This window comes from Mesoplodon densirostris, chromosome 1 (genome assembly GCF_025265405.1).
Source record: "Mesoplodon densirostris isolate mMesDen1 chromosome 1, mMesDen1 primary haplotype, whole genome shotgun sequence".
NCBI lineage: Eukaryota > Metazoa > Chordata > Mammalia > Artiodactyla > Ziphiidae > Mesoplodon > Mesoplodon densirostris.
This window is the reverse complement of record NC_082661.1, coordinates 103923856-103941946: the sequence shown is the minus strand read 5'-3', so window position 1 is coordinate 103941946 and position 18091 is coordinate 103923856. Positions and strand designations below refer to the sequence as shown.

Genomic DNA, 18091 nt, shown 5'->3' with positions numbered 1-18091 from the left:
AGGCTGACCCATGGGCCGGTGCTCTCTCCGTTTAAAGGCAGTCTCGTGGGGGCCGGGTGTCTCAAGTCTGATTTGTTCCGAGAGGGAGTGGTTTCCTGTATTGCATCCTGGGAGAGGAAGGTGCTTCTGAGTTGGGACCTGCGGCTTTGATGGGCAGGTGCCACCCCCTCCTGGGGACCCTGAGTCCTGCCTGCAAGCAACTAAGACAGGTGCAAGTTTAACTATTGAAACATTTCCTTGTTTAAAACACCTTGTCATAATCAGGAAAGTAATACAGTATCAATGTAGGACAAGGAGAGAATACAAAAGGCAAAGCGAAGGAGCTAGAAAGGAAAAACGGTAACGTCACTGCAACACCCGCCACCCACACCATGGTGTTTCCAGGCAGATGTGTGTGTGTTTATTACTGAGTGCTTCAAAAACATTCAGATGTTTCATGCTGAGCCAACTGCCAATTCACATGTAATTGTAACGGATAATACAGAGGAGCCCCACGTCCCTGGTACCCAGTTCCCCCTGTGCTAACATCCACATCACAGATAGGGAATCCACACTGATTCAGTCACCACTGGGGTCCCTCCTGCTGCCCTTTCACAGTCATACCCGCCCTTCCATCACATCCCTGACTCCATGGGATTAGAAACTGTTCTCCATTTCTATAATTTTGTCATTTTGAGAATGTTCTAGAAATGAAATCAGAAAGTATGCAGTCATTGGGATTAGCTTTTGCATTCAGTATAGTTCTCCGGAGATTCACCTAGCTTGTGGTGTGTAGTCTGTTCCTTTTGATTTCGGAGTACCACCCACGGGATGGACGTGCCACCATGTATTATCCACTTGTCCACCCAGGACATCTGGTTGTCTGCAGATTCTGGCTGTTATGAATAAAGCTGCTGTGAACCTTGATGTATAGGTTTCCCTGTGAATGTAAGTCTTTATTTCTCAGGAGTGTAATTGCTGATTCCTATGGTAGTTGCATGTTTAGCTTTTAAACAAACGACCAACTTTTCCAGAATGGCTATAAATTTTACGTTCCCATCAGCCATGTAGGAGGGACCCAGTTTCTCTGCATCCTCGCCTGCATTTGGTGGTGTCACTATTTTCTAGTTTGGCCGTTCCCGGAGGTGTGCAGTGACACCTCTTTGAGGGTGTGATTTGCATTTCCCTGATGGCTAATGATGGTGAACATGGTTTCATGTGCTTATCTGCCATCTGTACATCCTCTTCAGTGAAATGTCTCTCCATGTCTTTTGCCCATTTTCTGACTGGATTGTTTGTCTTCTTACTGCTGAGTTCTGAGTGTTCTTCATGTATTCTGGGTACTAGTCCTTGTTGGATGTGGTTTGTAAATATTTTCTTTTGTGGCTGCCTTTTCATCTTCTTAGGGTCTGTCGCAGAGCAAAATGTCGCCTTTTGACGAAGTCCAATTTATCAGATTTCCTTCATGGATGGGGCTTGTGGTGTCAAGTCTGAGAACTCTGTGTCTAGCCCTAGGTTCCGGCTATTTTCCTCTGTCTTTTTTCTAAAAGGTTTATAGTTTTCCATTTTCCATTTAAGTCTGTGATCCACTTTGAGCTGATTCTGCATCAGGTGTGAGGTTCATTTTTACCGGCTCTTCATGTGCTAAAGCCCATCCTCCCTCCACTGAGGTGCTTTTGCTCCTGGGCCAAAATCAGCCGGGCCTGCTTGTGTGGGTCTGTTTCTGGGTTCTCCATCAGATTTATTTTCAGTGCTTAAGTATTTACAGAACTTGGATTCCCCTAAATCCAGAGCTGTTTCCACACCTGGGTTGGGTGTGTGTGTCTGTGGCTGCGTTACAAATGTGAATGCGTGAACACGTATGTGTGTGTGTGTCTGTGTGTGTGAGAACGAGTGTGCAACAGTGTGTGTACCCACCTCAACCCTGCACCCACTCCTTCCCAAGGCTCCGACAAGGGAGCCAGCGGCCTCTTCTGGACAGCGGTGTGCACTGGACTCTCTCTCCCAAGAGCATCTTTGTGTTGCCCCCTCACCTCCACCTGCTGCAGCCGAGAGTGCCAGCCCCCTGGGGCGGTGGGCTGCCAGGCGTATCCTGTCCTGGCTCTGGATGGAGTACCGCAGGTGTGACTTAGCTGCTGGGACTCCGGGCTCTAGGGGGCAGCAGGCGGCCGTTTTTCTTGCAAATCTGTCCTGGAGCTCCGGGAGGCAGCTGGGTCCCCTCTGAGGGTCCGGGTGGTCCCAAGCCGGGCTGGGGGCTGCATCGTCCTCTGCTGTGAACAGGGTCCCCCACCACCCCAGGGCTGCCCGAGGCTGCAGCGTGACTCTCAGGACTAGGCTCAGTCGTCACGGGGACGGGGACAGGCGGGAAGGGGAGGCCACCCCAGGATCAGCTCATTTCTGGGGGTCGTGAACCAGGCGCTGTCCACACGGAGCCCCAGGCCTGGACCCAACGCCAGCTCTGTCACTGTTACTGGGACCCTGGGGTGGGAACAGGGGGTTCTGACCTCCGCTTTGTGATTTTCTGTCATTTTGAATTTCCTGCACGTTTGTAAGTTTTTCTAATTTCTGCTTCTGAATGTTCTATAATGAGCATTTGTTACTTCTATAATCAGAAAAATAAGCATGCTGCATATTAGTTTAAATAGACTAGAAGGAAATTATAAAAATTAACAGTGTCTACCTTAGGAGAATAGGATTTTTGGTGATACATTCTTATGTTTTTACTGTGATTTTCCAGAGTTCTACAATGAGTATATACTGTTTTTAAAATCAGAAAAAAATGTAACACTTGTACTAAAGAAAAAAAAAGAAAGACTAGGAGGCGGGGAGGAAATTTATATATTTATATATAGGTATGTGTATATATATATTTGTGTGTATGTATATATGTGTGTATATATATATACAGACACAAAATATTTCTATATCCATCCATCTGTATTTGTATCTATGTCTATCCATTATCTATCAATCAATCTATCATCTATCTATATGTGTTTATCATCGATATCTGTCTCTCCACTTACCTATCCATCTATCTAGCATCTATTACGGAATTTGTCTTTGGCTATGAGATTATAAGTAACGGTGGGTTTTTTGTTTTTTTGTGTTTTGGTTTGCATCATCGCATTTATTTATTTATTTATTTATACAGTTTTTTAAGAAAACTTCCTGCTTTTCTTATGATTCCAAAATTAACTAACTCAGTATAAGGAGAGGTTCAAAAAGTTTACGGCCGCCCACAGGAAGGCAGAAATCTGACGTCACCGCGCGGTGAACACACACACAGAGATGTTTGAAGCCACACCCCCCTGGGCCTGTGCTTGCTGCACGCTGCTCCGTCCCCTCCCTGCCTCTGCCCTCTCTTCCGACTTTTCTGTTTCATTGTTTCAGTGCTGGTCTGGACCTGGGAAGGGGCCCCCGGGAAGGGGCCCCCGGCCCCCCGGCCCACTCTCCCCTCCCTCAGTTCGGGAACCGCTGGTCCAAAGACGCTGCCCTAACCGACGCTGAGGCGGAGAGAGCGCCGCCCGACGCCCCGTGTGCCCGGTTGAAGCGGCGCCTCACCTGTTCCTGCCGTACCACGAACAGCACGTCCTCCCCCGGCCGCACGGCCACCGCCTCGCCGCGGATGCTGACCTGCAGGCCCCGCGGCGGCAGGAGGGGGCACTGCAGCTGCGCCGGGCTCTGCTGCGGGTCCACGCCACCTTCGCACACGTTGGACACCACCTTCCGGTACCTGCAGCCAGACAGCGAGTCAGACAGGCGGCGGTGGGGCGGGCCCTGCTGCCCCACCGGACCTGCTTGTCGCCAAGAGGTGGCTCTTGGCTTGGCGAACTCCATTCTTCAACTCCCTCCCTTTTCCCGACTCCACCTGTTTGCTATTTCTGCCCCATTTTGGAGATGGGAAAACTGAGGCTCAGGGGAGGGAATGACCAGTAATGGCAGGCCCTGCTTCCGTCACTGGACGTTTCCTTGGTCTGCTCGTATTCTTACAATAATGGTAACAGCTGTTGTTGCTGAGGGGAGGATTGAAGGAGTCAGTCGGAATTTTGTGGCTTTGCTGGGAAATAGGGTCCTGGGAGGACAGAGTGCCCGGGGGGGCCGGGCCTTACTGCTGATGTGCCACATGGCTGTGAGCAAACGTGCTCCCGGGGGCTCCTCTCCCTATTACGTCAAGAGAGTGGGACCAGATGACACCTGATTCACCAGCTCATTCACACAACACGAATTTACTGAGCATCTGCTACGTGCGAGGTGCTGGGGTACGAGGTCATCACTCACAGCCCTGCCCTTGCAGAGAGGACTGTCTAGTGAGGGAGGGAGCCCTCACCAAACCATCCCCCACATCAAGGCAACATCGCAACTGGGACAGGTGCTGGGGAGGGGCAGCACCTGGGAATCTGGTCCCTGAGAAAAGGGCTTTCAGCTAAGACCAGAAGGGTGAACAGGAGAGGGAATAGCATCCTGGGCAGCGGGAACAGCATGTGCAAAGGCCCTGTGGTGGTGGGGGGGAGCCAAAGCCCAGAGTGGGCAGCAGCTGTGGGATGAGAGTGGGGAGGGGCTGGTGGGCAGAGCCCGACGGGGTCTAGTAAATATTTAGGAGGCGACAGGAAAACCACTGCTCGGGTGGCATCTTCAGACTTGCCACTTGTGATGCTCCCTCAGGCGACACCGGGATTCTGGGTCTGCAAAACTCACATTACTGCCAAAGTGCCTGAATCTGCCCACCTCCTGTGCCTAGTGCCCCGCCTGCCCTCACGGCTCTGCCGCTGAATGAACATTCAGAAGTTTATCATGCAAAGACGCGTGTGATTAGTTTGGAAGAGAATACACTCCCTACGAGCTACCCAGCCACAGCCCCTTCGCACCCGGAGTGTGCAGATGGTATGAAATGAAACCCTCTGCCCTTGATATGGGTCCTGGCTCTGCCATTTCAGACAAAAGTTCCTGCTTGCCAAGCCCTGGTGGGTGCCCTGGAGCAGCTGCTGTGGCTCCCTGAGGGAGGGAGGGAGGGATGGATGGACGATAGACGGATGATGGATGAACGGTTGGAGGGATGGGAGGATGGATGGATGATGGATGGATGGAGGAATAAATGGATAGATGATTGGATGACTGGATGGATGGATGGATGATGGGATTTATGCCGCTGAGGTCCAAGACTGCTTTTCTGCTTCAGCTTCTTTCTTCTCGGGCTTTGCCCTTCCCCATCCCCAGGGGCAGTAATGAGGATTTTCTCATAAGTCCATTGGCGGTTTACTCGCTCTCAAAACTTCCCCAAAGAGAAGCAGAGACTTTTAGATAAAGCTTGTTTAGGGCCTCTGAAGCGGCAGGTTCACAGCTTTACACACCTAACTTTTTTTTTTTTTTTTTTTTTTTTTGCGGTACACGGGCCTCTCACTATTGTGGCCTCTCCCGTTGCGGAGCACAGGCACCGGACGCGCAGGCTTAGTGGCCATGGCTCACGGGCCCAGCCGCTCCGCGGCATGTGGGATCCTCCCGGACCGGGGCACGAACCCGTGTCCCCTGCATCGGCAGGCGGACTCTCAACCACTGCGCAACCAGGGAAGCCCCACACCTAACATTTTTATATGACATTCATCCTTGACACGCAATGTGGTCAGCCTCTGGTGGAGGAAAAGTGTCCTAACGGCTCACACCTGTGGAGCACTTAACCCTCATGTACAGCGTGAGTCCACTACACCACACACTGAGGGACCCGCTCTGTGTCGTGGAGCTAACTGTCCAGTCGGGGGGACGACTGAGTGAGTGTGACAATAACTGAGATATGCGCCCTCACAGGGTAAGCTCAGGGCCCAGGGTGAGTCAGGGAAGCCTTCCTGGAGGAGGCATCATTCAAGCTGAGACCTAAAGGGAGTGTGAGCACCTCTGGCCCAGCTCAGGCCTGCCTCACTCAGTGTTGGTAAATGGGGAAGGGTCCCAGCACTGCAGGGGCTCAGAAGGACTAGGTGAGGGGTGTTACTTCTCTGGAAGGGCTCAGCCTCTGCAGCAGGTGTGAGCTACAGAGCCCTTGGACCTTCTCTGCCTGTTGTTCTCTGTTCGGAGCCAGCTCAAGGCACCTCTTCTCCCTGACACTGACCCACATGGGCTCTGATTGGAGAGCCCCGAGGGCTCAGTGCCTGGGGTGGCTCTCAGGAACCCCGGCACACAGGGCATTCAGCCCCGACTTCTCTTTCCCTGACTCCATGCGGGGAGCCATGGGCACCAGGCAGAAAAGCAAGGGGTCACCCTGGTTCTGCCCCGCGCTACTCACCCGAGACTGCTGGTGTAGGTCTGGCCCAGGACACAGTCGTCAGGCGGGGACAGGGGGTTAAACCAGAAGTTGGCAAAGCACTTGTCAGCATCGGACTCGGAGGAGGGGGTGCGCTCAAATCCGTAGTCACTGGGAGGAGGGAAAAACGGCCATCAGGAGACAGCATGGGTCAGGGGCCTCATGCTGAGGACGCAGAAGCGGATCCACAGGGCCCTGTCCCATAGGGAAGACAGGACTGAAGGCCGACAGTTACGTTCCAGGTGAGAAGGGATGCAAAGGGGATTCCAGCAAATCACAGGAGAGCACTGAGCCCAGCCTGGTTGTCCTGGAGGGCTGCCTGGAGGAGGTGGGCTGAATCTCAATGGAAGATCAAGAGGCAGTCAGGGGAAGAGGGGGGGAAGGGCACTGCAGGTAGGGAACGGCCCCTTTAACACTGGTGTAGGGAGACAGTGGTGAAGGTGGCTGACGGAGAGGGGTGAGGACGGCTGGGGAGGGAGGCAGGTTCCAGAACTCGGACGTCCTCCTGTGGGCAGCAGGCGGCCACGGGAGTCCTTGAGCAGAGGCAGGGGAGTGGTCAGGGGGCTTTCGGCAGAGTCTCTGGACAGAGGAGAAGGGGCTGGGTGGTACAGCCGGCCCCCGGGATGCCCTCCCTGTTCCTCAGTTTCCCCTCCCACCTGTGAGCAGTGCCACGTGCCCTGGTTTTGAAACGAGGCCCACAAGTTCTTTAATGCGGGCTGGACCCAGTGGCTGGGTCCTAAGGCACAGAGTAAGGGGGAAGTGATGGAGTGTGACTCTTGAGACCTCCCCCGGCATCACCTGCGGGGACAGCGGCTGCCGGGTCACCAGGCTACTCAGGCAGCCCCAGGGGCCCGTGGCAGAGTGGGACCCTCACCAGAGGAAGTCCGAGTCGCGGCATTGGCACACGCGGGCCGTGAGCGCCGCCGTGAAGCTCCGACCCTTGATGCACCAGGACGTAGGCTTCCTCCTCCGGAAACTCCTCTGCTGGCCCAGGACGCAGCGGTCGCCCTGTGCAGGAAGACCAGGGTGAGGGGCCACTCTGCATGGGCTCCCACCGCTCCTGCTGCCGGGTCCTCACTCGCCCGCCAGCCGTAAGGGCCGGGAAACCGGGGCCCGGGGGAGGGGTGTGCGTGCCTGAGGCCAACTTAGGGCAGCCTGGCTCCTATCCCACCCGCCCTAGCATTCACTGAGCTCCCACTGTGTACAGGCTCCGTCTGGGCCCTGAGGGGTGGCAGGGCTGCTGGAAGAGGCCCCTTGCATTCACTCCTCAGGCCTGAGGGTGCCAGGTGGGCCCTGTGCAGCTGGGGTGAGCCGCAGCCTCCAGGACACACAGTAGGTCCTCAGCCAATGATCAGAAGAGGCCACACCTGTGTGAACAGGAGCCGTGGTGCAGGGTCCCCCCAGCAATTCCAGAGCCCCCCCTCGCTCTGAAATCCTGTCCTGTGGCCACACCACCTGCTCTGAACTGCACTGGGAGGCCATTTCGAGTCCTCATTTATTCCTCTCTGTGTGAATATGACACATTTTGCTGTAGAAACATGTATGTGTTTGAGATTATGGGGTGGGGCTGCCCCAGACCCACTGGGGTGTTACCTAATATATGATACACATGCCCTGTTACCGTCCCTCGATCTGAAAACTCCTGGACCCCGAGCACGCCTGTCTCCAGGCTGGCTGGGGCCCTGTGCACCTGTTCCCCTGAGTATGGCTGCAGACTCTGGCCCAGGCAGCCCCAGGCCCCAGAGGGGGCCAGAACACCCCGAAGAAGGAGTGGGCATCTGAGGGGGGCCCTCGGTCCCGCAGGACGGGGACTTTGTCTGGCAGAAGGGGCCCTGCGTGCTGCCCACCCCCAGCCTGCGGCCAGGCCCACCTGCAGGTTGGTGAGGTCCCAGGAGCTGTAGTCCTCCTCGCTGCACTGCCTGGAGAACCAGGGCCGGAAGTCCACCTTGACCAGCTCCCAGTCCGAGCGGAAGCTGATGTGGCCGAAGACGCTGGGGAGGGGAGAGGGGGAGGGGCGGGAAACCACCTTAGTCTAGCCCGTCCCCCAGGTGCCCACCACTTCCCCTGCAGGCCTCTGTTCCCACCTGCACAGCGGGCCCCGCGGTCCCTCCCCTGCCCCCGCTGGGCTGCCCTGGGACCAGGCACCTGCCCTGGGCCTGGCTGGCCACGAGCATTTGGCCATTGGCGTTAGTATTCCCACAGTCATCACATGTAATCTATGGCTCGTTGATGGCGTTGGTGCGGATCATCCCACCTGGCCCCCCGATGGACAAGGAAGCCAGCACGGTAGGGTCAGGAGCCTGGACCCTCCCATAGCCCCTATGCTAGTCCTTGCAGAATTGTTTTGCAGAATGATTCGTGGTCAGGTGTCTGCGTCCTGTGCTCTCTGGCTTCTCCTCGCCTTTCTTCCCACCTGACCACTCCAGGAGGCCTGCTCTGCAGAAAGCCAGCTCCGCCTAGCTGGGCCAGAGCCTTTTGACCCCAAGCAGAACCGACAATCCAAAGAGAAGTAACGAGTCATCACACCGGCTCAGAGCAGCGGGGTGGAAAGGATCTCAGTGTGGTCCTTGCTGCGTGGCCCCAGCATCGGTGGGTGGAAGAAGCAGGGGACGGAGCACCATGGGGGCTCTGCAAAAGCCAGTCCTCTGTGGAGCACAGGCAGTGTGCTGGGAGCCCTGTGTATGCTATCTGATCTAATCCTCACCACAGCCCACTCTACAGAAAGGAAAACTGAGGCACAGAGAGGTTGAGTAACTTGCTCAAGGTCACACCGCTTGTTTGTGCCATTTCTTCTCCCTCAACAGGCATTGGTGGAGTGCCTACATGTACCCAGATCCCTCGCTCTCTGGGAAGGCTGCTGCTTAAGGGATTTCCACCTGATCCTCCCAACACCTCACATGTGGGCTCCAAATACCACCACAGAAGAGGAGACCAGTCTGTACTTCTCTGGTCCTTCTCCAGTCCACCCTATAGTACCCAGGCCATATTATCAGAGGTCAAGCATCTGGATGGAGGAGGTGAAGCACCCACTCTGGTCTTGGTCCCCTTCCACGCACACCGACAGGAGCTGGATACTTGGGGGAAGCCAGTCATGGTCTGAAAGGGTGCAAACCCCGTTCTAGGAGAGTAGTTGAGAAGGCTCTTGGAGTGTTTTCTGGGGGATATGATGGCTGGCTCTGAACGTTTGAGGCTGATATTTGAAGAGGAGTTTTGGAGTTTTGGCTCCATAGGGCACCTCTGAGCCAGGTAGGCCTGGGCTGATACCCATTTACTATGTCTGTGACCTTGGGCAGGTCCATTCTTCTCTGTACCTCAGTTTCCTTGGCTTTAAAATGGGGACAATAACACTGGCCTTTCAGGATCGATGGTGGATTAGCAATGGTTTGTGTAGGGTGCTTGGCACTTAGTAGGAGATTTATACACACATGCACAACACACACTCACTTGTGCACATACACCCGTGCACACGCACATGCTCACACATTCTCACGTGCACACACATTACCTCTACTGCCCAGAACAGTCCCCCAAAGCAGATACCATGATCTTTATTTTACAGACAAGACCCCGAGCCTCTGCAGGGGCTTCCTCTGATCCGAGTGGCCCCGGAGCCTCCCTCCGTCTCGGCCTTGACCTGCCTCTGTGGTCCGCCTCTCCGTCCTCCAGTCCTGGGCTCTGAGATCACTCTTCCTCCCCAATCGCCGGCAGCCCTGGCCTCTCGCCCGCTCGTGTTTGGTTGTGAATAATCCATCCTGCTTTTCTCCTGCCCGAGGTGCAAGTCAGAGCCCCTGCCGCTGTTTCTCAGCCCAGGGCCTCTCCTGATGCTGATGGATGTGGCCCAGCGAGGACCGGACGGCCCGCTTCTCCTCCGCCGGGTCCAGCGGCTCCCCCAGGTGCTGTTTCCGATGGCGAGGTTGTAGGAGGCCGGGATGGTGGTGACCGTGACCGTGAAGGTGTGAAGGTGTCGTGCCGGTCCTCTGTCCCGACTCCCATCCTGACACGGACAGCCCTCTCCCTGGGAGTGTCACCACGTGGGGATTTTCTTTGTCACAGTGTCCCCTTCTCCCAAGCAACGCCTGCTGGGTTGGTTACTGAGAAAGAGAGGGTCTTAGGTCCCTGAAGGGACGTCTCTAAGGGACAATTTCCGGGTCCTCGCACAGCCTGAGCCGCGTCTCTCGCTCTTCTGGAAGCCACGTTACAATGGAGGTGCCAGCAGCAGTAACTGCTGGCCTGTCCTCTGCACCTGCTACGCGCTCGACCTTCCATCCTCTCCTCGCCAACCCCGTGCGGAACGTACCGTTAACATTCCCACCTTACGGACGAGAAGACTGAGGCGAGGGACCCCCTCAGGATGGCACGGCAGCCGCCCACCTCCCGGGGGAGCCAGGGTCGGTCCCCGGGTTGGCGACCACGGGGCTGGGATGCTTTGCCCGGGAAACACGCACTGGCCCGAGCGTGACCTCCACGCAGCCTCCCCGGCTGGCGGCACAGGCCCCGCCGGGGAAGTCCCTGAAAAGAGGCTGGCTTGCTTGATCTAACTAATCCCCTCCGTGTCTTTGAAGTCCTGCCTTTTATGAAACCCAAAAGCTCAGCTGATACTTCGAGAAATTTCTGTCATCTGGCTGATTCTGAGTTTTAGGAAGGAAAAGCCAGAGGGAGGCTATTTATTGCTTCACGATTAATAAGGAAAATGTGGGCCAGCCTCTGCAGGTTAAGGAGGAGCCCCACGCCCTTCAAGGAGCTCACTCCCCTCCCCTAGTGCAGCCCGGGCAGGATCTGGGAGCCCCACTATCCCCCCCAGGGCCTGGGGGCCCTCACCCCTCTGGTGGGGACGGGAGGGTGAGCAAGGGTGATCCAAGCTGAGGGAAACATCCCTAAAGGTGACTACGGTCAGCTTGGACGTGACCTTTGGGCAGATTTGGATAAAGAACCATCTGGGGAAATGCTCTCAACTGTGCAGGAAATAGGACAGCGGGGGATCGAGAGAGAGAGAGGCAGAGAGACAGAGGATGGGGAAGGGAGGGAGAGACAGAGAGACACAGAGAGAGGGAGAGAAGGAGAGAGACAGGAAGGGAAGGAGGGGGAGTGGAGAGGATGCTAGGTCTGAGTGGGACCACTTCCAGCAGTCTGGAGAGATGAACCTTTATTCTAACATGCCAGCATGTTCCGTCTTTCAGAGTTTGAATTATTTCTGTGTCAACCGGAATTTGAAAGTGGTCTGATGATGTGGCACAGTGAAGTAGGAGGCCTGTAGGAACAGTTCTGATGCTTTTTCAAAAAAAAAAAACTTGAGGTTATAGCATCTGGCTCTGAATTCTGCCAAGAGTGTTCCAGGAATAAAATGCCCCATCTGTTGATGGGTGCTGAAAACCGGGCTGTTTCTGGGGCCAAACCCAGCACTGATGCGGTGACAAAGGGCTTGACGTCCTGAAACTCCTAGGTCAATGCCCTGGGGTAGAAAGTGCTCCCATTTCTCAGCTGGGGAAGCTGAGGCCTCAGACCCAGCTGACTTGTTCAACGTCTGCAAAACCAGCACGGGCCAGCCGTCTCCCCTGGCGTTTCTGATGCTTCCCTTCTGCTCCGTGGACTCTGGTCCTGGAAAACTGGTCAACCAGCAAAGGGTCCAGGCTGAGTCCAGCTGCCACACCACAGAGAGCCCTGCATCAGCCCAGGCTGGAGTCTTCCTCCCTCCCCTGCCCACCCCAGACTGAAGCCTCCAAGAGCACGAGGGGAGCATAAATACGTGATGTCCTGAAGGATTTAACTCATTCCAGGGCCAGGGAGGAGAAGAACTAGGTGTGCAGGGAGAAGCACAAGTGGGGCGTTTAGGGAATTAGAAAGGTGATGATTCCTGACCCAGTTTTTATAGGACAGCCTCTGGGGTCCCCCTTCCAGCTCTGGCTCTCCAGGAACCATGCAGAGTTGATGTGAGGGGTCCCCCTTTCCCACCACTCCCTCGGTGCAGAATTATTGAGATTTTTAGCACTTCTAGATGAAGGGGGAATAAATCCTCCCTGGAGATTTCCTATGAGAACAAAATGAGATAACGTTAAAAAAAATGGACCCATAACATATAGTATGTGCTCAGTAAAGCCTCATTACAGAACTTGTTGCAAGAGGCCATACTGGGAAAGATGTAGGGAGGATGCCAGGCTGCCTCAGTCCTGGTGGCAGAGGAGGCCCCCTGGAGGAGTCACTGAAGCTGGATTTAGGTCTGGCAGGAACTTAGATGTCTCTCGTGTCTCAAATGTCCTAAGAAAGGAGTCCGCACTACCGTTTCCACGTCCCTTTGCTCCATCTTCCGTTCCCAGAAGCCTGGGCGGTGGGCACACAGGCGGCCGTGGTCCCTGGTGGCCCGCGGTGGGGAGCTTACCAGAGCTGTGCTCCCAGCCCCCATCCCAGGCAGCCAGAGGAGCCTGGCGAGGGGGCGTTCACATGAGCACCCACAGGAGCCCCAGGGCAGAGGCGGGCCTGGAAGGGCAATGTCCACCCTGGGCGGTTTCCTTCCAGTTCAGGCCTCGGGCTGGGGGCCAGGCACCCCTGGGGGCTTATCCGAGTGGCCCCTCTGGGCCATTCGGAAGGGTGAGGAACTGGCTCTTCACAGGCGATGGGGAGCCGGCCGGAGCAGGGGCGTGAAAGCCATCGTGAGCTGGAAGGGCAGACAGGAGGGCATGAGTTGTTCTCTCACCAGGGACTCACTCCCAGGCAATGACTCCAGCTGGGCACACAGACCTGGGCATGATCTCCAGGCCGAGTGGGCAGGGTGAGGGGTCCTAGCACCCAGCCACTCCGCTGGGAATGGACGGAACCGGCCCGTCTGCTCCAGAAGGGCTGAGCCAGAGCTGGGGCCCAGTTCCAATTCTCACGTGGAAAAGCATCAATCCTTCTGTACCCACAGCTCGTCCTTGGGCCTGGGTCTCACTGGCCCAGTCCCAGTTCAAAGGTCAGCTGCTCCGAGACTCCTTGATCACCACCGACCCCAAAAGCAACCCTTCAGCCCCCAGCCCCTCGGCTGGCTGGCCCTTTTGTATCAGTATCTTTCACGTTATCAAGGAACCATGTCACTCTTGGTTATATTTGATCTGTCTGCCTGGGCCACCAGCTCTGTGGGTCCTTGGGGTCCCTGGTGCCCAGACAGAGGGTGGCACGTGGCAGGCCAGGCTGGAATGACTGGAGAAGGGCTGGCCTTGAGATAGGCTGGGACCTGGGACCTGGGACCCTTTGCTGCAGTGCTGGCACCTGGATAAACGTCTCCTTGAGCGACAAAATACAAAGAAACTATAAGGGACTAAAAATAACTGTGTGTATGCCCAGTTGGGGCAAATTATGGACAACAAGGTACAAAAAGACCAAAAACGCAACTGCCACTTCTGAAGAGCCAGGAGCAAAAGCAGGATCCTGCGCATGCCCCCTGTATACAACCCCACCTAAGGGGTGGGCAGACCTCCTAAGCCACCCCTCCAGCTGACCCCAGGACACACCTCTACCCTCACCCCATATAAGGAAGCAGCTCGCCGCCTCCCTCCGCTGTCCTCGAGGATCAAGCAAGGGAACCTTACTTGTTTTCACTCCCTACTTCTATAGCAGGAGCCTTCCTGGGCTGGGGACTCAGACCCAGCCCTGCCCTCTGGAAGCTTCCTCAAAGTCTGCTAGGGGGAGAGAGGAAGTAACTTGGGAGGCCAACCAGAGACCGAGGTGTCCAAAGTGCCGGGTCCCCTCCCAGCATCAGTGGCCCTGGCCTACATCGGGCTATCATGAGGGGAAGAGTCATGGGGCCTTGGGTGGCTTCCTGGGGCCATCTTAACTCATTTCCACAAACTCGTGCTTCAAACAATGGAACCGTATCTCCTCACTCTTCTGGAGGCCAGAAATCTGCGATGTGGGTGTTCACAGAGCGGGCTTCCTCTGCAGGCCCCAGGGGAGGCTCCTTCCTGCCTCTTCCAGCTCCTGGGGCTCCAGGCGTGCCTGGGCTGTGGTCGCATCACACTGGCCTCTGCCACGTCTTCACATGACGTTGTGGCTATGTATCTAACCTTAACCCTCTTCGTATAAGACACGAATCATTGGATTAGGGCCCACCCTCCTCCTGTGTGACCTCATCTCAACTAAGCACGTTGGCAAAGGCCCTGCTCCCAAGTAAGGTCACATCCACAGGTTCCGGGTGGACATGGATTTGGGGGGACACTGCTCTCCCCAGTACAGGCATCATCAATAAAAGCCAAGCAGAGTGCACAGGGCCGGATCTCCTGCATCCAGTGCAGCCAGGCATGCACAGCATCGGCGGGACTGTTAGAAATGCAGAGTTTCGGGCCCCACCCTGGCTTGTGAATCAGCTCTGCCTGAACAAGTGCCTAGATGGGCGAATCACCCAGGAAGGAGGCTTCCAAAGGCGGACCCTCATTTCGTGGTTTCTGGGTGAGCGCCTTGTCTCCCCAGCAGGGCCATAGGGCACAGTCAAGCCCTGTGTGCCTTTTTCAATCCCCGCTTGCTCCGGCTCTGCTCCTGGGCTGTGAGCCACTATGAACAGGGATGCGCTTGACCTAAGCCAGGGTCAAGGGGCTGGGTTCACAGCCTGGATCTGCCCTTCACTGGCCCATTTGGGTCTTAGGTCCCCTCTGTGCCATGTGCCTACAAGTTCTTCACAGGTGCCAATAGCCAATAATCATCACTACCATTATCACCCTCACCATGAGCATCACCTTCATGATCACCATCATGATCACCATCATCACCATCATCACCACCATCACCATCATCACCATTATCACCACCATCACCATCATCATCACCATCACCACCATCACCATCATCACCACCATCACCATCAACACCATCATCACCACCACCATCACCATCAACACCATCACCATCACCATCAACACCATCACCACCATCATCATCCTCACCATCAGCATCACCATCATCACCATCATCACCATCATCACCACCATCATCACCATCAACACCATCACCATCACCATCATCACCATCAACACCATCACCATCACCATCATCACCATCAACACCATCATCACCACCATCATCACCATCACCATCATCACCACCATCACCACCATCACCACCATCATCACCATCATCACATTATCATCACCACCACCACCATCATCATCAACATCTGAAAGGTTAAATGGACAGTGATCCAGAGCTGACCCTTGACTCTTGGTTCCACCCCTCACCAGCAGGTGATCATGGGCAGGTGACAAATGTCCCTGACTAGGGACAGAGTGGCCACTTCCCAGTGGCTGAGGATGAGAGGAAACAGTAGATGGTAAGAGATAAGGAAGCAGGTGTGAAGATGGAGGTCAAAGCGAGGAGGATGGGGAGGAAGGCTGGGGGGTCAGTGTTGAACCTGCCTAGAGCAGCAAGGCCCACGGTGGCCCTCCGCCACGGCCCGCCTGGGGTTCGGCTCTGACCTGCCTGCCCACCTCCCGTGGGCACTCACGTCATGACCAGCGTCTCGTCCCCCGGTTCACTCAGCAGCCCGTCCACAAACACGGAGGTGCTGGTGAAATTGTGCGTGCTCCAGGTGAGGCCCTCATCCACACTGAACCTGCCGAGAGAAGGGGAGTCACCACCTCGGGGCAGGTGGGAACACATCCTGTGTCCAGGACGAGCTGTCTCACTGGACCCAGCCCTGCCCATGCCCAGGGATCAGAGCTGTCCAGCTGAGGTGGCTGGGAAAACAGGCAAGAGCAGTGGCCAACCCCAGGGCCAGTCCAGTGTCTCGGCCACAACAGGATCCCTGACCTCACGCTCTCCTGGGAGGTCACAGCAGCCACCCACCACCAGCAGATGGCATCCACATCTGCTTGGTGACACCACAGCCAAGGAGTCCTGGGTGTGTGGTCTGGGTCCCAAGCTGCTTTGTACTCCTTGAATTGCAGTTATCCAGGCCTTGGAAACATCCAGGTCAGCCCCACCCAATGCCCGAGCCCAGCCCAGGGTTTGCCGGGTCATTGATGGGAGCTTACTCTCTCTCGGTGAGGCATAACAGTATAGCCAGCTGCAGTGCAGAAAGATCTTTTTCAGACTAAAGTGATATTGGCTTCCTGGCAGCTCCCCCAGCTCTGCCTTCCAAATCCATATCTGCCCTCACTTCCCCACAATAAACCTTCACCTGTCTGAAGCTGATGCCAACCCCACTCTCACCTGGGCACACGCTGCTGGCTTCCTTCTCTGACCCCACCTCCCCCACTGAGCTAATTCCTGTCCATGCATAAAAGTCACCTCCTCTGAGAAGCCCTCCCTGCTCCCCCAGGATGGGGTGGGTGGGGGCCTCCTCACAGCCCCAGGCTTCCCTCTGGCCCACCCGACCATGCTGGGTCATCATTCCCCATTTCCTCACCTCTCCAGGCCTGGCCAGAAGCAGCTGTTGGGTGGGAGGACTGGGGACTGTTCTGAGGGGTTCCCAGGTGGGGAGAAAGAGCCCCTACCATCCCGCACCCAGTGTTGGGTCCCGATGGCCTTACTTGAGGATTTTCAAGGGGATGGAGGTGTCCTTGATGGCCACGATCACACCGCCGTGGTCCAGGTAGAGGATGTGATGCTCCTCCTCAAATACCTGCAGAAGACAGCAGCCGGGGGTCTCAGGGCGGGACCCTGAGGAGGGTCGGAGGTTGTTCAGGGTCTGGGGTCGCTCTCCAGCGGGGCAGAACTGCCGACCCGCTGCCTGGGGGGCAGCAGCAGAGTCCGGGTCCCTGAGGCGGGGCTGGCCTGAGGCTCCCGGTGTCCCCAGGCCATCCCCATGCTCCCCCAACCACCCAGACACAGTACGTGTGGGATGAATGGATGCAGATGGTGATTTCTAGACCACTGACAAGAGAGAAAAATGCAAATAAACACTGCAGGTGGTCCTGCCTAAAGGAAAAACTTATGCACCAAAAAGGCCGACACATGAGGATGAGAAATAGTGGAATTTAGAAAAGCATTTAGGATAAGCATCACCAGTAAAAGCAAACCTCTATTTGACATTAAGAAGGTCCACATGCCACCTCCTTCAGGAAGCCCTCCCTGATGCCAGGTTGGGTGGGGAGCATCTCTGGGCCCCCTCTCCCAGCACTTACTGCACTAATTTGTCATTGTTTCCTCCAGCCAGGGAGCTCCTCAAAGGCCGTTCCTGCCTCTGAACCCTTTCTGTGGCCTGGCACATACCTCAGCTCACAGCTGGGGGTGCCTGTGCTCAGGGAGTGTGTGGGGGATGAATGAATGAATGAGTGAATGAGTGAATCTCCACCAAGTCCTCAGGGGACAAAAGGTCGAGTGGCCTGGACAGGGCTCTTGCAGGAGGAAATACCTCTGGTGATGTCGCTTGTCTGCAAACAGCCCTAGGATGGGGTCCCATTTTACAGATGAGCAAGCTGACACTTGGAGCTATGGCGGCCAAGCCAAGGCCTCAGAGCTGGTGGGTGGCAGAGCCGGGTGTGGCTCTTTAGTCCTGCCAGGACACCGGGTGTCCCCTCTAGATCTTCCATGAACAGATACCTAGACGGCCAGCCTGTGTCTTGACTCCACACAGAGCAGGGCACCCATGTCCTCTGCCACATCCCCTGCAACCCTGTACCTCGCCTACAGGAAGTGGCCCCATCACGACCACCTGCAGTGGGCCAGGGCCCCATTCACCTCCCACCCTGTCTGACCGTCTCAGGGCCTGTGGGTTCTGTAGCAGGGTTGCAGGGAAACTCAGGGGGAGACGGGATGGAGCCAGGACCCCACACCCACGGCCCCTCGCCGGGGCCTGCACGCTCACGGGTGTCAGCCGCTCCGCACAGGGGCCTGGCTAGGCCTTTGTGCCTGTGGCTC

The 18091-nt window shown here is 56.0% G+C and overlaps 1 protein-coding gene across 2 annotated transcripts in view; it reads right to left on the bottom strand.

Moving 5' to 3' along the window:
* SORCS2 (sortilin related VPS10 domain containing receptor 2) overlaps window positions 1-18091 on the bottom strand; it is a 553507-nt gene that overhangs the window by 16924 nt on the left and 518492 nt on the right. For both annotated transcript variants that reach the window (XM_060106386.1, XM_060106377.1), the window contains 6 exons: window positions 16762-16853; window positions 15735-15842; window positions 8142-8262; window positions 7146-7279; window positions 6254-6382; window positions 3544-3715 (listed from right to left, as the gene is read on the bottom strand). In XM_060106386.1, the coding sequence (XP_059962369.1) occupies window positions 3544-3715; window positions 6254-6382; window positions 7146-7279; window positions 8142-8262; window positions 15735-15842; window positions 16762-16853 (756 nt within the window). The remainder of the gene's footprint in view (window positions 1-3543; window positions 3716-6253; window positions 6383-7145; window positions 7280-8141; window positions 8263-15734; window positions 15843-16761; window positions 16854-18091) is intronic.